This window comes from Gymnogyps californianus, chromosome 6, assembly GCF_018139145.2.
Source record: "Gymnogyps californianus isolate 813 chromosome 6, ASM1813914v2, whole genome shotgun sequence".
Classification (NCBI taxonomy): Eukaryota; Metazoa; Chordata; class Aves; order Accipitriformes; family Cathartidae; genus Gymnogyps; species Gymnogyps californianus.
The window spans coordinates 36,062,551-36,087,248 of NC_059476.1; the positions used below are offsets into that span (position 1 = coordinate 36,062,551).

General features: G+C 39.1%; 1 protein-coding gene and 1 long non-coding RNA gene across 4 annotated transcripts in view; one reads left to right on the forward strand and one right to left on the reverse strand.

The window, feature by feature from the left end:
* LOC127017529 (uncharacterized) overlaps positions 1-23,486 on the forward strand; it is a 64,835-nt gene extending 41,349 nt beyond the window's left edge. Inside the window, exons 2-4 of the long non-coding RNA XR_007766611.1 lie at positions 5,212-5,344; positions 22,732-22,825; positions 23,332-23,486. This is a non-coding gene — a long non-coding RNA (uncharacterized LOC127017529). The remainder of the gene's footprint in view (positions 1-5,211; positions 5,345-22,731; positions 22,826-23,331) is intronic.
* CTNNA3 (catenin alpha 3) overlaps positions 7,489-24,698 on the reverse strand; it is a 546,120-nt gene continuing 528,910 nt past the window's right edge. For all 3 annotated transcript variants that reach the window (XM_050898633.1, XM_050898634.1, XM_050898635.1), the window contains 2 exons: positions 22,730-22,864; positions 7,489-9,873 (listed from right to left, as the gene is read on the reverse strand). In XM_050898633.1, coding sequence (XP_050754590.1) covers positions 9,586-9,873; positions 22,730-22,864 — 423 coding nt within the window. In that variant the 3' untranslated portion in view covers positions 7,489-9,585. The remainder of the gene's footprint in view (positions 9,874-22,729; positions 22,865-24,698) is intronic.

Consider the following 24,698-nt stretch of genomic DNA (forward strand, 5'->3'; position numbering starts at 1 on the left):
TAACATAACACCTATTTGACTTGAAATTATATTGGCTTGTGTAAGGTTTGCAGCTAGACAAAGATGATTTCAGTGAAAATAGAGCTTGTTAAACAAAAAGTTGTCTTGTTTCACTTTTTTATATTTTACCAAATACGAATATCCTATTCAAACTCTTCAGAGGTTTGTAGACATATTTATTCTGTGCTCTATTTTTAATTGCTGGGGTTTTAGGTTCCCATTTACTTTCTGACTGACTAGATGCAGTTGCTCTACTTTTGCCATAAGCTGCAGCTGATTTTTTGTTGTTGTTGTTGTTCAGATTATTTCAAAAGCAGAAAATTGAGGCTGAATATGGAAATGCTGTACCTTACTAAGGTTAAATGTTCTGGTACTTCTGATAGTACTGGCTATGAATTCTAATAACTTTAGTTTATCAATAGCTAAATATTATGTAATTATATAAATATATTTTTAATAGTACGTAAAATAATTGCATTTATTGTATGTTACTAATATTTTATTAATGTATCGATGATTTTTTATGTAGTAATTACTAATATGTTGTATGTTATACTATATATAAAATATATAATAAGTAAATTATATAATTATATAAATAGGTAAATAATAGCGAGAGAGTTATTTTTCTGTCAGGCCAGGGCAAAGATCAGCTAAGCATTAAGGCAACCAGATTAGGGGCAAATGGTTTGCAGTGTGTACATGTGGTCTTCCTCTATTTGTGCTTACTTTATTTCTGTATGAAATTTGTGGCACATGTATAGTCCATGTGTAAAGTAGCGGAGCTTCCCTGTAAGGTGAAATGTGCTATTGGAGCTGTTCGCCAGGAGTGAAATCTCAGTCATAAGCTACCACTTTATTTTCACATTTACACTTTCTGTAATAATCCATATAACTTTTGGGTAATAAATGTTTCTCTTAGTAACCATACCTTGCTGATTCCTGAGAGAGGTTGTTACCTAAATGTGCCAGCAGCATGGCTTTGATTCAGCAAAGCACTTACATACAATCCTAAGACCAGGCCTGCTGAACAGATCATTTAAGCACAGGCTTAATTATATTGTTTGCAATACTGGCAGATCCATGAGAGTTCTTTTCAGTGGGAACCGTTGCTTATGCTCACTGTGAGAAAATGCGATGAAGTATGTTATATCAGTATGTGTTGGAAGGTAAAGCATGTTACTGTTAGTCTGACCAAATACTAGGAGCTGTCAATTCAGTGGCCATACCAAAGGCTACATTACTCTTAAAAAACAAAACAAAAAGGTATTTTAGCCAAGGTTTCCCCACATACACTCAGTATCTTACCCTACATTTGCATGTTATAGGGAATACTACATCTGAAATGAGTAATTCCATTTTTCATTACAACAAACTACATGAATCTGTCAAAAAATATCAAACCAACAAAGACATGAGAAGTCTACCATATGCTATCTAATAGCTTGGCATGATGCCTGGTTTAAATAAGTCTGTATCCATTGTCTAGGTGGCATATTGTATGTTCCTTTTGAGTTTTTGTTAAGTTTGTTTATATGAAAGCCAAATACCAGTGATAATAAGATTTAATTAGTTTTCAAAAGAAATACTAAATTGTAGTCTTTAAGTTTCTAGTAGCTTTTCCAGTCCTCCTGCATTGGAAATAAACTTTAGAACCTTCAAATACTTGGTGGCAAATTCTGTGCCAAAGTGTGGGTCTCATAGCTAGATGTAGTTGGATAACCAGTCTTCTTTAGATGATGCCTTGTTTAGATGAAGAAAAAGAGATTGCAGTATCAGGGCACAGAGTTTCTGGATGCGGAATTAAGATTTGGCCAGAAAAAGGGCTTTTTAAAAAATCTCTTGCAAATTGTTTCATTTAAAATATGGCTGAACATGCTTTTGTTAACAAAAGAAGACATACTGTTTCATCTGATGAGTAGGCAACCAAAATTAATTCACAGAAATCCCTTCCTAGAATGACACGCATCTCTTAATGTGTAAGTCACTAGTGGGGGATGCATTCCATGTAGTATGTACCTTAAGCAAAAACACAGGAAGAGCTGCTCACTTTCTCTCCTTTGATACCTTGAAAAATCAAAGTACATGAATTTTTTTAGCACATTCAGACCCTTAGAACTCACTTAGTAGTGAAAAAGATAAATGTACGGCTGCTTGGGAGCTGAAATACAATGTTTCTGAAAAACAATATTGTAAGGGCTCTTAGGAACAATTTTCTTTGTATTCCTTCTTTTGCCGCGTATCTTCTGATCTGTTATATTTTGCTGTTAATATTTTAGGAGGTGATGGGAAGGTTGGTTTGTGCATGTATTTTGCTTACACTGAACTCATGTATTATTGGCTGTCAGCTTTGGTCCTCAGCTGTTGGTGATGCAGAAAATTAATGGAGTCTTCAGCCCAGGCATTATGATAATAGAGTGCTTGAGGATGTGCCATCACCATCCACATGACTCAATAGCTCATACTATCAATAAGCTCTTTGCCCTTTGGATTGCTGTATTAATAACCTTCATATTTTGTATTCTGGTATTTTAAAGTTGGCCCCAACATGCCTAAATAAAGATGAGTTGTTTGAAATGCAGCAAGAGGAAAGGGCAAGGAAGACGTATTTTCTTTTGGGGAGCATATCTCTTTACTGGCAGCGTGCTTTCTACCTGTTCAAAAGTAAACTTCAAGGTGACTGATTGGTCTTAGCCAGCCTGAATGAGGGATAACATTTTTAGAGAGCTGCTACAGAGGAAGGACTACAGTAACTACTGTCAAGGGGATATTTTACCACTGAACTCAGAATAGCTGTGCTAATTTAGCCTGGCTGCTGAGCTGGCCACACACCATTTCTCCTTGTTCTTTTGTTGTAGTGTTTTGAGAAGAAGATGAAGTGAAACAGGATCTTGGGAAGTGGGGGTGGAGGTGCTGAAAACCTGTATACTGTCCTTTTGTTTAAAGAAGTTGCAGTGTCCAGGACAGAAGACAGGAAGCTAATGCTGAGGGAGAGCATAGATATCAAAATGATATGAAAATAGGATAGATGGAAATGAAAAGGTGGATCAGAAGGGAATAGGGCAGGTGGGTTACTTGGTCACTGCATACAAATAATGCTAGGAAGTTGTGGGGAAGGGATTCGGTGGTTCCTCTCCTCCTTTCTTGGAGACCTTGCAGACAAGCAAGCCAGGCACCTCTGTGGAGCCATTGAGGACCCACTCCCAATTAAATTCCTGAACATCATTTGAGCTGTGGCTCCTCTGAAGGACACAGAGTCTGCACAGTGTGGTTATGGTGTGTCAGGTGATGAACAATAATAAAAGGTGTTAGTCCAAGCAAGCCTATTTCCACACCTGACAGTAAAGGGCAAAATACAGAAAGCTGTGGAAGCAGCCACATCCCAAGTGTGCAGGACCTCAGCTGCTGGTGCTTAAACAGGCAGCCTGCCATGACAGCTTGAATCTTAATGTGTGACTAGGTACCATCTACATACAACATTACATCTGTAGTGCTGTTCCCTTTCTTCTAGAAGAGGGCTTAGTTATGACTGTGTAGCAGTCACTACTGAGCAGAGGAATATGGTACAAACCACACAACATTTTTGCACACAAAATATTTACACAAGTAGCAGTAGGAATGGTTTGGTGCCTGCTTCTCTTGGTTGCTGCCTATCCAAGCTCTGAGAGACATCACTGAGGGTTTGGTCTTTGCAGCTTGCAGGGTGAGGTCCTTAGTACCTCAAATAAAAATAAGAAGTAATATGAAACAATCAGTGCAACTTACTGTTAGGAAGGCTTCCAGTATGTGCATCAGTTGCTGTAAAATAACAGCTGGGTGAATAATGCAAAATTTATACTTGGATAATCTGCAATGAGGAGCAAGGTTAGGACAGAGAAAACAGAGGACTAGATTGGGTTCATAGAGGGAGTGGAAGGCATAAAAGAGCCTCTTGCTGTTTTTTCCTTGATCCTTATGAAGCCTTCACTCCAGGGAAATTCTGCTTTCCTGGAGAAACCATTCCTTTGAATGATGGTCTTTCTCCACCAGAGAAGCTGAAAAAACACAAACAAGTTAGTTTTTTTCCTTTCTCCCATCCCCTCAGCCATGCTGGCTAGTTGGGCAAACAGAGCATGGTGCTCTGTTCCGTATTTTGAAAGCATGGGAGCAATTTCCTATTGTGTCTCCATCTAATAAGGGAGCTCTGGGAACTAAGCAGCCAAAATACTTACCAGCAGGCTTGCTGGAGCAGTTAGCACCAGCTCCCTTAACATCCTACCCCCCTACCTCCCTGAAAGAGCAGTGCCAAGAAGGCACAGTCTGCCCCACAGCTAATGAGCTACATGACTATTTTCAGCTGCTGTTAAATCATTTGCTCTCTTCTATAAAAATAATTGAGAACTACAGCAGAAAAGTCAATGGCCCTAAAATGGCCAGGCTGATAGAAGACACAGAGTCCAGAGGAAACATCATCCTGCATGACAAGGCATCTCTGTAGTCTCCAGCTTGCTTAAATGCAGTAATTTTCACCATCAGGAAGCAGAACATTAATATTTCCTATCCTGTAAAAAGCTCCTTAAAAACAAAATTGCTAGATCCATCTCTTGCACTGCAAGCTTTCATCTTAACTATTTCTTGTATGCTGGGGTCAAAAATTAGCCCCTCAGCTTTCAATTCCTTTGACTGTAGCAGCAAGTTTCTCCTGTTGATGGTAGACAACAGCATTGAAGCATTTTCCTGGTTTGTTTTTATATAAGTCTTAAGCCATTTGGATATATTTTGTTTCTCTTTATCCCAAGAAAGTTTCCACAGAGTTGCGGTTTATTAATTGAAAGGTGATATTTTTCATTGCAGCAATACCACTTTCGGTGTACAACACAAAATCGGTAATATTTTTTCATCAACAGTGCTAGTGAATTTTCTTCACTTTACAAAGTAGTTCTGCAAAAAACCCAAGCCCATTAACCATTTTAGGAGAAAGAAAGAGTAAGCCAGTTCTAATGATCTTCCAGGGAAAACAAAAATGAAGTGTATAGCATCATCTGCTTGATCTTTAATTATTATTTAATTACTCTACTAGTATGCTCTTAAATTGCACTCTATTGGACAATTTCAGATGACTGCTTCTGTGATGTTAACTTCTTCCCAGCACCCCAGTGGTTTTAGTGGGTTATTAGAGAGGAAGCAGTTTATTAACAGTTGTATATAACCAGAGCTACCTCAATGTTACAGGCAAAATTCAATGGGATGCAGAGGAGACTCTGTAGAAGAACGGAGGCAGGAGCCCAGAAGAGGGCTGGGGAGAGTCACTTGTGCCTCAAGTGACCACCAAGCGCTGCTGGCAAGGACCAGGAGGATGAGGGAGGTAAGTGGTATTTTTCAAGGCTGTTGGGATTCAGGGGGTTGCAAGGCTGTGAGGCAGAGAACAGGCACCATTCACTTGCTGAATCCAAAGTGCTGGTCTAGGGTACAAGATCAAGATGTGCAGCACCATTTTATCAAGCCCTTCTATCTCTGGAGTTTCAACAACTTCCATGTCCTCTGCCGAAAGTACCATCCCTGCTTACCACCCTCACTTCTCCCCTCACTCCAGGGCCCAAGACTTCTTTCCTCTCCTACACGCACACACAGACACGCACACCAGGCCCTCTCTGTCTCTTCCAGTGCAGGGCATTTGTTTTGCTTTTAAATCCAGCCTGAGGGAAGAGGGGTTTATTTATCTCCTTATTTCCTGAGCCAAATATACAGGCAAGTCCCCAAAGTTTAACCAAGAGCAGTACACAAACGATAAGTAGTCCTTGGAAGCAAAAATAACAGGTATGACCACACAGAATTTTACTGTCTACTACTGGTAAAGACTTACAAATATTTTCTTCAAAAAGAAAATTTCTAAAAGCTCATTAAAGAACTTGCTCTATAAACACTTTTTTTTTTAAAATGCTTCAATTGTGGACCCACAGAAAATAACACAAAATGCCTTTTCAAAAGAGCTGAAGACCTTTTAAAACCATCTGGAACATCAGACCTGCATGATGTCAGGCTGCTTAGTCGTCATCTTCAGTAGAGATGCAGCTATAGAGCTTCCCAAGTGATACCAGGTTAAATTGGGGGAAAAAGAACATTGGTGTTAAGTGCAGAGAGGGTTACCACATCTGTTCCCCACCTTCCTCTCCAAAAAAAAAGCCAGTTAGTTATGTCAGAACAGTTTTTACCGTGCACAAGAGCAGGGCTCCAGGGGTGAGCAGAGGTAAAGGGACATGTGGTTTTACATTTTACTGAGGGCCCAAGAGATGAGAGGACTTTTGTTGCTTATCAGGAATGCCTCACTAAGTCAAGGCAATAATGAAGTAATTGGGACAAACTGCAGACTATGCTCAGCACAATCTGCAGTGACAGAAACTGCTGTTCACAAATTAGAATCGCTACGTACTAAAGGAAACAACATCAGCAGTGAGAGCAGAGTGACACAACCAAGTTGTTTATTAAAAAAAAAAAATTCAACTGCTTTGGGATTTATGGAAATGGCATACATGTGTCCTCTTGTACTCATGTGCTTCAACAATGAAAAATACAATCTATCTCATTTTTTAGTGCTCCACTGAATTTTTTTAAATAAAATTGCCTTCAATTGTCCATCGTACTTTGCTCCATAATGTGGTAATAGGGAGAGGACAAGGCAAGCTAATGAAATAATCTCAGCTGCTGGGGTGAGAAAGGCTTGCAAAGCTGCAGCTAAGAGCATAGTTTTCAAGGGGCATGCTGGTACGGTATGGACATCATGCAAACACAGAGGCAAGCCACATCGGAGTGAAAAATTATACTCTGAAAACTGGGGCTAGGAAGGAATGAGTAGATTGCAGGACGAATTGAGTAGCTGCTTTTGAATAAAACTTAATGAGCAGCACATCCTCCTTCAGCATTATTAATAGTGGCATAGAAGTGGTGGTTCCCTGCTTTGCAGACCTGCTGAGGGGGGTATTGAGCTAATACACTGGGCTTTTTACATTTCCAGGACTTCTTATCCCTCTGCCTGCTTAGCCAGGAATAAACTTTACCTTGTTACGTTTTCACTTGGGTTTGAACTTTAGCCAAGAAGTCTAGATATAATTAATTCATCATTTTTTTGGCTCTTCTCAAAAACCAGCAGTGGGTTTTGATTTTCTTGTTCATTTAGAGGGTTAGGTTTTGCCTAATAAATTCCTACGTAATAGGAATAGTATTGGAAGTTGAGATCAAACTGGCTATCGAGTATGGCCAGGATAAGAGAGTAGCGACTAGCATTGCAGGAAGGAGCATTAAATTAAGCAATGAACTGTGCTTTAGTGATACTAATGCTAGAAAAACTCTCACTTAAACCAGACTAAGAGAGTACATTTAGTGTGCTGGAAGGTTGGCACTCCTACAAGCAAACCTGGCAGACTTTTGAAGTGGGTGTTCACTAGTGTTGGACACCAATAAGGAGACACATTAAAAAAAAATAAAAATCCCGCAACACTGAAAGACGTCTTCTCAGTGGTGTACATGCTTTTTATTAATAATGTGATAACAAGATATTAGTTACAAACATCTGATGTCAAGATGACCTATATCCAAGGTGTAACCCAGAGACATGAGGATTTATTAAGAGATTAACAGTAACACCCCCCAAAACAAGGTTAAGTCAACTCACCTGCTGGCTTCTGGACCTGAACCTTGCTGGGGGAGTAGGTAGTCTGAGGAGGTGGGCCAGAACCTGAAATACTACATGGAGATTTTTGGCTTTAAGGTGTGACAATAATGCACGCTCGCCTGATCTCTGTACCACACAGAATCTGTATCTCAGCTCTGCTTAGTCTGCCAGCAGACCTACTGAAAGTAGGTTTTATGACCTGCTCTACATTAGCTCTGCCCACTCTACTTGACTGTTAGCTGCTTCCCACTCTGTAGCCCTGGACTAGCAAAGATATGTTACTATACATGTTACTAAGACCTTGATGCAAACATGCTGGAGGGAATCTGAGTTGGAAAGAAGTAATTTCTCTTCCAAACTTCTCCTTTTGTTTCATTTAACAGATAGCGAAGTTAAGGAAGGTGGAATAGTGATCTGTAAAATTTTTAATTCACAATCACTATAGGTTTCATGGGGTTTCTTAACCAACAGCCTAGAAATTACACTGTCCTGAGCTTAGAAACAGAGTGGCTCCCAAGAGGAAAAACACGGTTTATGGTTATTTTTGCTGCCCATATTGTGCTAGGTAGGTGCACTGCTGTGCTAAACATGGTAATAAATGACATGGAGCCGCAGCCCACAGTCTGGAGCCGCCTCATAATGGCAGTCAATGATGCATCATGAAGTTCTGGCATTTGAGGGAGCCCTTTCACCTTAGCAAATACAAAAACCATACCAAAGGATCTACTTAATTGCCAAGCAAAGACATGTTGAGTAACAGGTGTAGTCTGGGAAAACTTAGTGACATGGCACAGAAGACAGGTTAGATTCTTCAAAAAAAAAAAATCAGTTCAAGTAGATTTTGGATTCAAAGAAAAATTTTCTTTAAGTATCTTACAGAAGCCTAGTGGTGATCACAGACTATCAGCACTTATCTTCATTACATACTTTGAGATATAGTGCAGCCATTTAGCAAGTCGCTTACCGGCACAGTCCTGCATTTAGGACTCTACAGTCATAAGAAAAGCCATCTAAATCACTACAGTTACCTTGCAAAAATCTCATCATTCCTTCCTAAGATTCAAGATATGTGTATTTCTATTTCATCCACTGATCTCAGAATAATGATTTATTTCATATTTGCTCTTTTGTGCAGTGATTAGAAAAGTTTTTTGTTGTTAATATCCGATTTATCTGAACTTCCAAATGTAGCGGTCAGCAGATTTATTAGGACTCACAGAATAGAGTAGGAAGCAGAACACAGATTAATGTTAATGTTTCAAAAGGCCTTTTAAAGAGCTATTATTACTGCTATGTTGCAGTAAATGGTTTTTTTATGACATTATTACATCCATGTTATAACACTTTTTGTGTTTCATCAAACATTTTCAAACTTACATTTCCAAGGCTCGGCCTTGGACGAGGGGAGATCTTTTAGATCTTTCAATCTAGATACAAGTTGAGGGCCCAGACTCACAGCTAGCATCAAGCAGTCCAGCTGATGTGATCACAGTTTAATGATGCTGATGAAGGATCTGGCCCAATAGCACAATGTTTAAAAAGCTGTATGTCATAAAATACATGCAGTTTAGTATTGGCCATTCATCCCTGGTGAAGGAACGCCTAAGCCTAGTGAATGCAGTATGACTTTGGGCAGGTTGGCACATTGCACCCTCCTTTCCAACTACAGCACAGTCCCATAATGTATCACTCAAAGTGCTCTGCTGAACACATGCCAGTATAAAGACATGATAGTTTGTCACTGCAAGAGAATGCGTATTTCTTTTCAACTGTGTGCTTATAATTAATCCAACAGCATTTTGAAATAATTTAAGCAAGTGTTATCTTACAGATTTAGAGAAAAGCAAAACATTAACATATATAATTCTTCAATAAGTGGAGGAAAAGATGAAAAATCATGAGAAATTCAAGATAGGAACACAAAAAGTTGCAGAATGTTAGACTATTTCTCTGCCTCTAAATTCACTCATGACTTGAACAGGATGGATTCTCTTCTTTGCAGAACCTTTTCTGACAGCCGCATAGATTTCTTCTGGCTTCTCTCTTTTAATTAGGGGCTTCTTCTCTGGAGCCTTCATTCTCCACATCACAACAGGATGTCGTGGGCCAGTAGGACTCTGAATCTTGATAATCTTTGTGGATGCAATATAGGACATCTTCACTGTCTGCACCACAGCATTCATTAAATTTTTGGCAGCCTGAATTAGCGAAGTGACGCTATCCAACTGTAATAAGAAACAGAAACATTAGCCTAGGAGGCCGGTCTGCTTTTAATCACAATATGCTCAGAAATAAGCAATGGTTAAAAAATAAGTACCATACTAAACCCCAATTTCTTTGTTTTCCCTTGGTGTGTTTGATCATTACATTCATCTTCCACTGCTCAGACTTAAAGTGATATACAGAAATTTGTGCTGGTGGAGTATAAATGCTTATGTAGACAATGTTTGTTGTTTTCTTTTTTTAAATGTGAATTCATGATGCTTGTCAGCAGGGTCTCATTGCAATTACTACTGATAGGTAATGAAACCAACTCAGAGGAGCTATGAAAATGTGACCCATTGCTTCCTTTGTATCAGTAGTAGGCAAAGTCTCCACCTGCTCCTGTCACGTTGCAGGCTCCCACACGTGCTCCTGAGCAATGCTGGGATACTGTGAAGTGGCTGGCTTTGTCAGAGCTGCTGAACCTAGTCTCAGCGGCCAAGATTTTTAAGGGTAATTAAAAGCGGGATAACACACAGAAATGGCAGTGACTGTGTGGCATCTCAAACTGTTTAAGGAGTGCCAACCTAAGAGGTGGAATGCATTAACAAACTAATCCCTATCACCTACTACCATCTTCAACAGCATACTACATAGGCATACAAGCGTTAAAGCAAAGGCATTTTCCATCAATATCCATGGAAATAGGAAGTAGTCCATTTGATTCGAACTGAAAATCTGCTAACTGGAACAAAAATGACAGCTTTAACAAGTGAGTTGGCTCTGCCATACTGCTCTGTAGCGTAATACAAGCAAACTCACTGATTGCACTGCTCCCTTCATACATTTGAGGCCTGCAGGCTGCACAGTGTCTATGGGCTGAAAGCAGAGAGGGCCGGGGACACTTCACTGTCTTGGTCACCTCCTCAGCCCCAAGGAATTTAGCAGCCTAGCTAGAGGCTAGTTGCACTGTGCGAACGGGAAGTATGATCCTATGGTGTGTGTTGAGTAGAGGCATTTTATTCTGTGTTAACCCCCCCAGCGAATCTTAATCTCAAACTCTAGACACAAACCTGGTCCAGCATACTCCAGAAAGAGATTTCAAGCAGGTTGTATGCAGAACAGAGTTACTACTGTGATGGGGAGAGCTATGATCTCAGAGGCTGTGGCTTGACAAAACCAAGAACAAGCACAGGTATTTGATAAAAGGCCAACGCTGGCAAAAGAACTGATGCCTGTAATTCGCCATCAGTATTACTTCAGCCCTTGGAAATGAGAAAAAGCCTTTTTCTCATTTCTCGTGTTCTCAAAACACAGACTGTGTTTAGAAGTAATAGGGATGCGAGATGGTCTACTTTCTAGAGAGAGTGTGTGTGTGTGCGTGCACAGAGAATGTAAGAGCACGCACGCATGCGCGCACACACACACTTACATACTGCAAGCACATTGTTAAGGAGTATTTGTCACTTGCACGTATGTTAACACTGAAGAAGCCCACTATGGTTTGGATGTAAAAGTAGTAGCATTACTGTGTATAACTGGAGAGCCTACATTTCAACTTCTAAACATCCTCTCTGTTGAAATATTTGTCTTCTGTAAAAGCAATGAAGTCAGCTCTCTAAAAGGGCCATCGGTTTTAGTGGGAGAATGATCTTGCACTTTGTTATCCAGCCTAACTGCATAGTCTTTTGCAATATGCAGATTTACAAACTGAGTTGTTACAAAAGGTTCAAGGTCGTCTCCCCTTTGCCGGGTCAAATGAATTGATCAGGTCAAGAGCGTATTATTCTCGGTCTTCATGTTGATTGTGTAACACTTTATACACATACACACAAATGCAAATAAGGCAATAATAAAAATGCAGCCAAGGGGCTAGATTTACTTGCATTTTGGAAACACCTCTGAACTGGCAGGAAAAAACGCTCCAGTTAATATCACATTTACTGCTTCTCTCTGGAAGTGCCAAAACAACCTTACTAATCCCCCCCCCAGTTAAAATACTTAGAGGCCTGGTTGAATGCACACATATGTGAGCTTTTTAGAAAGGATTTCCAGTTTATAATAGTCATGTAATCTTTGCATGGCAGTATTTTAACAAGATGGTAGGTATATTTGGGGCCTGTGATTTATAAGCTTAACTTTAGGGAAGCAGACTGCCTAGCCACCTTGCTAGGTTTAGCAGTACAACGTAGTTCTTGTGATACGATTTGACATGAAGTTCAAAGCACATGGTGACCTCCAAGCCTAAAGCTTATTTTAAATGCTGCTTTTAAACCAAACAGTTTATAAACTTCCAGGCTGTCAGTAAGGTGTTCTGCTCAGTAGGTGTTGTGCTCAGAGGCCTTGTCATTACACTCCTGATAACGTCTTCAGTCCCCAGCGTATCCCTTTTTCTAGGGAGGCTCTCTAGTGTTGTAGCATTAGCTCACTGGCAGATGAACTGAAGTCCTGTCCAAATTTCAAACTGCTGAATACTTACAGTCACAATATGTATTATTTGGTTAGAAGGAATGAGGAGAGAGATGAAGTTTCACATGAACTTTTTTCTTTCATGCTAACTAGAGGATTATAGACACATGTTCGTGCGCGCACACACACACACAACACAAAATTTTAATTATGTTGTTTTCTAGAACAGCTGACAATGCCATGATCCTGACAGCTTCTTAAGAGCTTTGAATCATCTTTTTTTTCCCCCCAGTGGTCAATACTGGTGGCATCATACACACTCACTTTTCTAGTATTGGCCGTGTAAGTAACACCACTATGAAGCTGCTGTGTGCCAGAGGGGGCAAAAGAAACGATAGTTTTGGTTCTATGGTAGAAGCTGTATGGGCTTAAGGCGCAGGTTTTTGCCTGAAGCTTCTCAGTGACTTCAGTGTCTGTAATCCTTCCACTTTTTAAAGTTGCCTGGAGTTGGAGCCACGCAAGCTGGGCTGGGGGTGTCAGTGGCAGGTCTAGTGACTGCTGCTCTGGAGTGTAGAAAAAAAAAAAAGATCTGTTTGCATGGAAGGGAAAAAGCTTCCAGAAGAAATTGGTAGCAGCATCCAGGCAGGATAAAGGTGGTCCCAAAACTTCATCCCATTTTTATTGTGACTCTAGTTTATACCATGAAATGTATGGATAAATGGATAATGAAGTTAAATCCTTTCAGGACACCATTACAACTTGCCTTTCCTCTTCTGTGGAAACTGAGCAGTTATCACCTCATTCTGGCATCTGTAGCTCCTTTCACAAAATGGCCGTGGCTGTGGAACAGTCCACAGCTCCTTCACCACACCATTGAGACCAAGAAATCTGTATTTTTATTTCTTAAACTATAATCATATATATGTACTATAAACAAATAATAAACAAACTTCATAGGTCTCTAATTTTGATGACATGGTAATTACAAACCAATACATGACATGTTAGCCTCACAGTTTGACACGAGCTCTGAGGAATGGACATCTATGAACTCTGGCATTTTAAATGCTAAAAATCTGAAGACTGAATTATAATCCCGACTATACAGCTGTACCAAACTGAAGTGGCTGAATGCCACTGCCCCCTTGCCCTACCAGAGGAACTGAACCTCTGCCAGATTGTTTAAGCTCTACAAAAGATGTCCTGAGATACAAACAGCCTTGCAGAAACAGCTATCATCTAAAACAAAAATAAAAAAAAGACCTGCTGTGTGCCTCCCTGCTGAAAAGCAGATGACCTATCTACCACTAAGGCTGTTTAAATTAGGGGTTTTGCTGCAGTTACCGGGGGGGGGGGGGGGGGCAGGGGTAGGTGGTATATGTCAGGACAGGCAGCAATGGCCATTAATTTTACTTTGCTCTTGGCGTCTCTGCATAGGCAATGAAATACAGGGAGACATTAACGCTGCCCTTTAGGCTATCCATGTTATTTGCAGTGTCTTAGCGTCCACATTCCCCCTCAGTTTTCTGGATGCATCTCACACTAGTCTTACTTCTATACAGAAAATGTGGATATGGGGGGGGGTGTGGGGGTGTGTGTATTCCTTAACTACATTCAAAATTGTGGAGAAGCTTTTAAAAGATGTCCAAGAACATGTACTACAGATGGTAAGAATCACGCCATACATCTTTTTTTTGTCTCTACAGAGCAGCTGTCTTTATACTTCAATACCAGTAACATCATAGAGTTTGGTGTAAATCCATTGTTCTATAAATCTAATGTACTCAAGGACTGTCTTCACTTGGATGCTTTTATCTCAGATATTCAGCAGGCTCTTCAGGGTCTCGTATCTAGGAAAACTGATTAGATGAAACTGGCATAAATGAAAAATTGATAAAATATTCACTGAGCATTTAAGTTCATTTCATTTAGAGATGTAGCTGCAAACTCTTCTATGTGTAGCAAGTGGTACATAACAATTCAGTAGCAAAAAAACCCAAACCAACCCCAAACTAAAAGCTATTTTTGCGTGACTCCCACTTCTGCTCTTTTGGCACTTGCCATGGAGACACAACGTTCCAGCCTCCACATTTCACAGATCTGACTGTCAGTCAAGACAGTAATTCATTAAAGGATTTAGGAAAAGCATCCTTTGCCATCTCTTTCCTCATTTAAGTATGTCATCTGTCCTCTGAGCATTAGTACTTTGTTTCCATTGCAAAAGGAATACAGAATGATTCTACAACCACTGTAACTTCATACTGTGGTGAAACACAGACGATACAGACCTGAGGATAGTAATTTAAAAAAAAAAAAAAAAATCACCCAAACCCCACCACCAACAAAAATGAGACTGGCAGCACTCGTGCTGAAATCTACTCCCTCTCATCTCCAGCACTTGCATTCCTCTTCTGTAATGAGTCCTGTGTGCAAGTAAGCAAACTTTCCATTGAGTAACACAGCTGAAGAAAGGGGAGTTCATAAAAAACTGAATTTTGAAACTCTGTTTTCAGTGTTTACATGCATTATATTTTTCACATTTTTGTAAAATAATGTCATGTCTTGGCAGTAGTAGCAATCCATTACTATAAGTAGTTTAATATAATAACAGATATGATCAGTTATTTTTATTTAATATTCAGAATGATTAAAAGAATCATGACTTAGAATTTAAAGAAACTCTGTCAAAGTATTTTCTGTTCTGTGTACTAAGAACTGCTTGCCTTGTCATGTGTCAGTAGGAGTTGTTTCTGTAGCAGTTAAACAAATATAGAATTTCCTTATTCTCAAAGCACATAAAGAAATCGGTCTCCCGCTCACATTCTTTGCGTAGATTTGCTAGACACTGTCTCTTTGACATAGAGAAGTGGCAGACAATTGCCCTCTGGAATAAAGCTGTAAGAGACTACGCAAAAGAATACTCACAAAACATTTCTTGGTATGTAACGTGCCAGTCTGCTAGAACCCCAGTTGTGATACTCTTGATTGGTCTGCTGTGAGCATTTTTTTTGCAGGGAACTGAGGTTTTACTATTTGAGCACAGATTTATCAATTGGTTGCTTACAATCTCCCAAGTCCTATTTACAGTTCAACCAGACTTTCATTTTTCACACAGGTGAAAACTAAGAATTGAATATCAAATACACAGTTGATAACACAGTAACTAACCATTACCAGAATCTGTTTCAGGCTATGTAGGATTCAAAGAACTGAAACTGAGTCCTATAATTAGACCAGGCCCTGTATCCAAGTTAAATGATAAACAACTTACATAAGTACTGTAAAACTGTTTCCCTGAAACACCATGATGGAACATATGCTTAGGCAGTTAGCTCAGTCCCTCCCAAGTACTGCTGCTTTCACTTGCAGGCAGGTTTTAAAAAAAGGAAACTTTTTTAAAAAACAGGAAACAGTCCTTGAGAAAGAGACAATAATGGTTTAATATAAATCCTTTCCTTGCCATTTCCATCAGCTGCTTTAGTTTGTGAAGAAACTGAGTGCTTGTTGCAATAATCTTTTACATCACTGAGGCTAAGAACTATAAAATACATCCTGATTTTGCTAATTAGCAAAGTAATTATTATTAGGAAAAGTTAATTGTCTTGTAGTGTACATTACCAGTAATACTTCTTGCTGCTTTAAATTAGTTCTTCTCAGTAGATGCAATTTAGAAAGCAATAGCAACTGAGCTGTCTGTAAGTAACTAACAGGAAAAACATATTCCTTGCTTTGCTTCCAAAGGCCAGGCGTTCTATATACACACCCCTACTGGCATACACTAGGCAAAAGCAGTGAAAGATGTAGTGTTAATACATAAAAAACCCCGAACAGTGAAACATTTCTGTCAACTCTCAGTAAACTTAAAAAAAATGTACCAGCTTTTAGGGGTTAGTGTCAACTTCTAGAAAATTAGCGTTTATTATTTTCAGAATCAAATACTGATATAAGAAGTCATTTTATGCATAGTGTAAGGCCCTACAAGTACCCTTCTACCACTAGTTCAAACAAACTGAACTACAAGTTCCCAATGACATGGAGAAATACCATCAAGGAGAAACAAACTGACTGAACAAGGAGCAAGAGCTGTGCCTCTGGCACACGCAGGCATCCGCTTTGTCAGAACAGCAGCTACAGACTTAAAGCAAGGCAAAAGAGAGATTTTTTCACTGAAGGTCGCACAGCAGTAAAAGCAGGACAGCAGTACTGAAGTCAGTGGAACAAACTGTCTACCTATAATATATCAAATGGGCTGTTACAGTAGCCAATATTTCAATATGACTGCCAGCTTGCTGCTTAGCCCTTTGTTCCCATTCTTCAGTCCTACAGGAGCTGCAGCTAGGAAGCCATTCTGCCCATCTTGACTTGTCTTTTAGGAGGAATAAGCAAACCCAAACAGAAACCCTAAAAGGAACTGAAACGCACCGCTCCCCATCTCCTCCCCTGCCGAAGGAGCGGCTCTTAAAGAGTTCAGCAAAATGCCAGCTCTTGCTGTGTGGCTCTTTTCTAGCAGTAACTGAAAACCTCCAACTGTAACGAAGGTGTTGAGCAGCTTGCCAGCTGCCACAGTACTTGCGTGTTGGCTGAGACATGGTTTTCCTGGGGTATGGTTATCCAAGCATTGGGACTGTGTCAGCCAAAGGCCTGGTGGCAGCTACAGATACCCTACCTTGTGTTTTTCTACATGCTAGCTTGTAGCTTTGACTCGGGGGGGGGGGGTTACCTGCAGTATAGCCTTCAAAGCTGAAACATGTTCATAGCAATATCGAGCAGGCAACTTTTGATTTAACTGCCATGGGAACTCACTGGTAACTCAGTAAGTGAAATAGACATTTAAATCCAGCCTTGAAGCATGAAGTTAGAGGTATTAAAGCACCTACATTTGGCACAAAAGTGGACTTACGTCACTAAGTAAGTCTGGTTCTTGAGCTATCAACAGGTAAATCAAATGAGACATTTGCAGGAGAAAGAGAGTGAAACAGCCTTCAGTGCACAGGTAAGGCTGGCTCACCTGAGAGATCTTTTCTATGCCATTTATCAAATTCTGTGATACTGTAACTCTGAGAACTCTCTCTTCCAGATTTCTGTTTCCTTTTTAAGGCCAAAAAGCTTTGTCTCCTTTGCCAAATACAATATAAAATGAAATAGCACAAAACCGAATTGCCTGGCAGAAGTCAGAGCGTGCAATGCTCACATATATGACACGTTAATTTTCTGCCCTGTGATATAATTATCTTTATTTAAAGCCACTGTTGGAAAAAAAAAGCAAGCTGGCAGCATGCAAGCCTATCATTGTGCAGTACTTGTAAATGAATTATCAGATCATCTACATAAATGAATGCAATTACTGTCAATCCGCATACTGCAAATGTTACCCCATTGTTTTGTGCCTGAAGAGACACAAATTTATTTTAATTAATAGAAGGAATTGTCTGTTTCCTGTTTAATCACACCTAGTGAAGACTTACTGAATCCTCACCATTTTTACTTGTGCAGCTTACAAACTGGCAGTGCTAGCTGCATTATTTAAAAATTTAAGTGTTTTATGGGAGCATGAAAGCCTAAATACTGATCAAGGAATTTTTAATGAATGAAAAAAAAAACAAAACAGCAGTGAGTGAAGAATCAGACGCTAATGACTCACACAACTCTTCCTCTCTTTTTCTGTACATGACCCTTTATAACCACCATAACTGAGGCTCTGAGCATTACTGTGCCACTGACTAGAATGAAGGTACTGGAGCTAAGGGAAGAGCAGTGAGAAAGGCAGGTGTCCACATAATTGCAGTAAGAGACGACGAGATTATATGGGCTGAAGTCAAAAAGCCACTAATTGAGGAGAGCAGTTAGGAGGACTATCACTGGATACTCCCCGAAGCATTCCAACTGCCCCAGACAAACTGGCCTGTTTAACCTACACTAATGATATGGCAGGGGTATTAAGTAAACATTCCAGGGGAGGTTGTCAGAGGAGTATTACAGGGAAGACAAGGACAAGTGCACAGGGGACACAGATGAAAAACAACTAAAAATGATAATGTGATATAGAGAATGAATGACTATGAGCTGTGTTTGTGGATTACAACATACTTTTTCATATGCATAATACTCTTTGTTGTCATGGGAATAAGTCCCAAACTGAACTATGCTGGCAGTCACCAGTACCTCCTTAGGTACAGTGCTTCTATAGATGAGAATCCATTTTCCTGTTGACAAGACATACAGGTATCCTTATACCATGGCATTGCTGACCACTGTTATATAGTAGCGTATAAGGTTAATCTGTAATGCCATTTTATGTCTACTTTACTTTCTCCTCCACAGCTTCATCCAGAAGAAGATACTGGTAAGAAAGACAGATGTTGTGACATAGCTCTATTTCAAGAAGACAGTTCTTTTACAGATCTACAAATATGTGATAGAATAAGACTATATCCTCTGCTCTTCATCCCTCTATTATTTCCTCTGACTTGGTCTTTAGGCTTCAACAGAGGATTTTTTTCCATGAATTGCTACTCTTCTTGTGAGAAAAAAAACTTTAAAATTCCTTGAGGCCAATTTAAACCTGAGATCCTTGTGCACAGGTCTTATTGTTGGAGGAAGGGAAGTGTGGGGTGGATGTAAGTGCCATCTTACATCTGTACAACAGTGCTTCTATGTGTGGATTTGTGGTCTCTCACCAGCTTTTGCTCAGTCATTCTCACTTTGTACAGCAAAGTTGACTTGCCAGTGTGGAAGTTGATATTAACCATCTGAACATGGAAATCTGTAATTTCTCATAGGAGAGGAGCTTTTCTCCTCAGCTCTTCTGTTTGCATACACCTATCACAGCTCAGGAGGCAGACAGGAGATAACAAAAGGGAACTGCGAGGAGCCAACGACAGACAGCTGAGGGATGTCCAAGAATCAGGTACTTCAATCTTGAGCATACATGTACATGGGTACAGAAGAGAGAAATGGCAGAGAAAACAGTGAAAGCAAAAAATGGAGCAACCTGTCAGTATGATTATTTCCTAATGCCCTTTCTAATACACTTTTTCCTGTAGCAGAGCTTCACTATCCAGAGGACAGATACAGTTTCAGATATTTTGAGACTCATGAGTTTTTTACTTAATACATCATGAAAACTTTACTATCTGCAAGGGCATGCACTCTTTTTTACTTAATCATGCCTGATGTCTCTTTTTCCCATTCTCATTCTTTATTAACATAAACAGATAAATGAGAGAAGATCAAGACTGGAGAGAACATAATCCTATTCCAGCTACAGCTCTGCCTCCTTGAAAAAAACTTTGCTATTGATTTTACGTGAACAAAATCTGAAGATTCAGTAGTGTTGCATAAACCATAAAAAAAACCCTTTTGGCTAGAAGAGTGAAATTCAGCTGCCTGAACAGATACTTGACAGATAATCAGGGCACAGATGTTCTGTCCACTTATTTTCTACAGCATTTTTTCCTTACTGTGCTCCCAGATCTTCTGTCCGTGTGCACGGGGCGTGGGGGGAAGGGGCAGAGAGAGAGAACCTCTGTGTTTTCTTATGCAGAACTTTGTCACTTTTTCTAAGGCCAGCTAGCCTACGTGATCAAATTCTTAAGCCCTTACATGGACTTTCAAAGCCAGAATTTGCTCCAGCTTTTAAAAAAAGCAATTCAATAATCAGCCATTTTGTATCAGTAGTAAATTTCTCTCCCTCTCTGCTTATCAGTTTATCCATACAACATATTTTTAATTCCCATGTTCTCCTAAAATTGAAGCACGTCAAACACATTTCATTTACATATAGATTAGGACAAGCCTTATAGGAAAGCCATCATGGTTTGGCTTGGCTGCATTTTCACATAACCACAATTTTAATTGAAAAGGGACAGTTGAACACAGTCTATCATGAATGCCCTCCCCTTCCCAATAACAGACACTGAGACCCATGAGACTTTTTTAAAAAAAATTTCTTAAAATTTTTTTATAACCACTGATACCAACTAGGTATGTCTCCACTGACTTTAAAAGGCTTTGGTTCAGAGCACAGATCTCTTGGAGCAGTGGCTGGCAGTTTTTCTCTCTTTTATAGGCCTACCTGTATCACCTGTATTTAAAAAAAAAAAAAAAATACAATCACTGTTGGAGCGTTTTCCAAGATTGCTTTAACGGAGTAACAACCAGAATTTACAGCATCTCATCTCGACTCCACAAAACACTTCCAGAACGGTCCAGGACTCTAAGCATGTTCTTAATTTCCACTGACTCCAAGCTAAGCACCTGTTTAAGCGTGTTTATTGAACTGGGACTGAGTTAAGCATTTATTTGAACTGCTTTCCTGAACTGGAACTTCTGGATGCACACAATATATGTCCTCATCCTCCTTCCTTGAAACAGGATTAAGATCTATAGTCATCCCTCTGGGACTATGAATGAAGTTAAGTTTGGGTTTTCATTTTTAGAATTAAAATTTTTGCACCAGGATTATGTACTTCCCACTGTTGACATATGGGTGACAATAAAATGGTAAAGATAACAACATGTCATTACAGCAGGAATAAAAAAGAGCAAGAACCAAACTAGGCTTCCAAAATTTCTTGCAGTGAGTCCACCAATCAGTCACGCTCAGTAACAGAAACAGGACCAGGAAAATTACAGATTGTACGTATCAGGCGGTATACAGATTTTTGTAGATCAAGGATCCATGTGAATCCAAATTTGCCAAAGTAGTGCACAATTCAAATCAGATATACATTGTGATGTGCAAGAAGCTGTATCTTTTAACTAGCTTTGTAAGTGAATAAAGTTTATGTGTTGTGCATTTGTTCATTTGTCAGTCCTCCAGTAACTTTTTAACTTACTAGTTAGCTAATCTCAGATTTCCAAATTCCACAGAGACACAAGAATGCCAAAGACAAATAATAAATATCTACCAGATCACAAAATCAGAGACTGTATAGAGAAAAAAAAAAAAGGTGTCTCAAATGAGAGGTCCCAAAGAGGAAGACAGCGACAGCCCAATTTTTGTTGGTTCCAAAGTGGGTGGCCGGCAGCCTGTCAGCACGGACTGCGCAGTCAGTATCTGCACCACTGCTGCTTGCTGCACAGCTGTAGTGGACTTTGGGGGAGGTTTATGGCAGATTCAAGGTTTGCTCTATCTATCTATCAATCAATCATGATCGGGGGGAGCATGTTAGGAGCACAGAAGTTGGGGTAAAAAGCACTAGTACTCTAAGAAAGATGTGAATAGTTTATGTGCCGGGGAGTGGGAGAATGAGGTACTGAAACAAGGCCTTTAAGCACAGAGGGATACATAGATTTCTGTTGTGTGGGACCATTGGAGATAGGTTAAAGACAACATGGGGAAGTTGAGAGCATTGATAGCAGAGGAAACATGCACAAAGGGCATGAAACAATGAAATTTGGCTTTATGAACCCACACTGCTCATGGAACTGCTTGAAAGAAAGAAAGAAGAAACAGATAATGAAGATAAACTTGATTAATTTACAACCCAAGTGAAAACAACTATTTGTTTCTGAAAGTATACATTCAATTCAAAATCACTTATCTGTAGGTTCAAGGTTTAAATATGGTCTCTGAATTATCATTTGAATAGCCAACAAAAATATCCTACAAAAATCAGGGTTTCAAATCTCACATCAGCAACAGAGGCTTCATTTCTGATTAGTTTATAAACCATGTAAAATGTACTAATAGTTTTAGTGATAAACATATTCCAGACTATGTGAATGTGAAGTTATCATAAAGAGGAAAGTATTTAAATGTGGCATGGCAAGCTTTTGTTACCTGGTTTTTGTACCATTTAGCAGGTTTTATGTCTTGAAATCATAATCCTGTATGCTACAGGTAATAACACTAATAATCAAAGAATATGTGAAGGTGAAGGCATTATATGAATACCTGTGATCAGATCTGTGCTGAGGACGAGTGCATAAAAGTTTCACAAAATCATAAGCAGTATCTTTTCCATGGCTAATGATACTTACTCTCAAATTAATGCAAAACCAAGAAATCTACTCAAGAATCAAGTCACTTTGCTCTTAGTTTTCCTTATTTCTGTAGAGATGCAGAATATCCTTTTTCATTTCCTTCTGAATGGAAGTACATCTCTGGGGATTTCTTTTTGTGTAGACACACATACGTGCATACTCCATGTATGTAAGTAAATGAACCCACTATCTTAAAATGGGTTACAGTTCTTAAAACCAAATTACTCCAGAATAACAGTGAAGAATAATATGTTTTGAGAATGTAAAAGAAAAAGAAACACAAGTGATTGCTATTCCTTTTAAGCCACCAGTCTTATGCTTCACTGTCTTAGATTCTCTGTGTTAAATGAGTGTAAAAAACAGTGGGGAATAAAACAAGAGATTCAGGACTACACTGGAACATCTCGCAAGCATAAGAAAGCACAACTCAAATTTAAGATTTGTTTTGATTAACAGAGTAATTTATACCATTTTTCTACTTACAGCAGACATGATGAGCTCTCCACCTAGATTCTGGATTTCTGCTTTAACTTGACTGCAGATTTTGAGCTGATGGGAGTACAGCTTGATCTGTTCTAGGTAAGCCAACAAATCCTGTTTGCACGATTGGTCTGGACACTAAAGATTAAGACAAGAACAATTAATAATGCATTTCAGCAACTGCTGATTCAAAATTTTGTCTTGGCCATCAGGTTAATACTTCACTGAGGAGTATTCAAGTTGTACGTGAGTGTAGCCTTGCTTTTCACTGCAGCTGTATCAGGTTGCATAGTTCATTCATCTTGTGAAGCTTTTTAACAAAGTAATTGGAGAAGCTCAGAATAATCCTAAACTTCCCCATACTCACTTTTATTTAACACTGCTGTGCTTGCCTTCGCAATATTTCTACACAAATTCTTTAATGTATAGAATAATTACTTTCCCTTCAATTCCTAAGAGGTTATGATTTCTTTTTAAGAAGATACCTACATTAACAGTGATACTTATGTGGGCAAATGTAAACGCAAATGCAGAGCAATGTTAACATTTATATGAAATTATGCTTTGCCTTATAATACGATCTGTATTTTTTGTGTTCCATCCAGAGTTTATTCAACTTGATCCACAGATCTTCTGGATCAGCGGGAACAGGAAAATAAGAACGTCTTACAGAAAATTCACTGATTTCAATACTTTTAACACCACGGGGTTTTTAATAAAAATAGCATCTTTCTACCCTCACTTGTGAGCTCCCAAAATATTTGGGGGGGAAATACTGCTCTGTGAGTACCAGGCTGGACACCTAAGGCCTGCTATGCATTTGTTCTAAAGCTGCTTCTCATTGCTCTGGCAGAATAAAGGGATCTTAAGGTGAATGGTGAGTCCCTATCATGCTACCACAGCTGTAAGAAGTGGGCATGATAAATAAGAAATAGATCCCTACAGTTTTTCAGAGACGTGTTTTTAGCCTGTGTGCTGTACTTACATTAAAAATATGGTCACTGTCTTTTGATAGGAAATTGTGTTCAGCTTTGTATATTAAAAAAAGAAAAGATACATTCCCACCAACTGCAGTGGCAACAATCATCTATGGTTTTGTATAGTTATTTCAACTTTTGGTCTTACGGAATTGTGGTAAATGGATTTAAATCGAAAACCTGCCAGAAGTCAGAAAAAGCACCAATTCTACTTAACTAATGAAATACTTTACCTAAAACTACTGGCTTTGCTGAAGAAACTTGATACTTGTTTAAAATGGGGTTGTGACGATTCTACTCTTCATGACTATGCAGTATGTTTGGTTAAGCAAACAAGTTCATGTTTTAGACTTAGGAATAACAATGAATAACAAAGATTAAAGTGAACAATTTTAAATTAATTAATACGAATTACATGTCAGTCCTTACCTCGTGTTCTGCTAGATCCATTACTAAAATGTTTTCTGTACTTTGGCATAGTTTAGAAGAAAAATAGAAGAGTTTCTTGACATCCTCTCTTTCTTCTGTGTGACACTTTCAAAGTGTTAGCGTATTACGGAAAACTATACTAAAATATGTCTTTGTTTCTTCCTTACTCAGCACTGCTTTAAGAAATGCACAAATCAGTATTTAAATACTGGTATCTCAGTGACTGTTTAGAACACTGGAATACTCACTGTTTATTTAATTTTAATTAATAAAAATTTGTCCTTCCAGTCAAATGCAACTGTAATCCCTTTAAGCATCAGAACTAATTATATCAAGAAAGGGTGTATTTCCTGGAACGAGATGCTTGCTCCTCCATTTTTTCTTTTCTTAAATACACTGTGATTTCCCCCCCCCAACCCCCCTGGAAAAACTCAAGAGGTGGGCAGATAGGGTGCCAATATAGCATCTCATCCACTTCAAATAGTGACAATGTCAATTACAGAAGTTCAGAGACAAGAACAATTTAACCTTATTATGCTCTTTTATATAATAGTATTGGCAGGCCA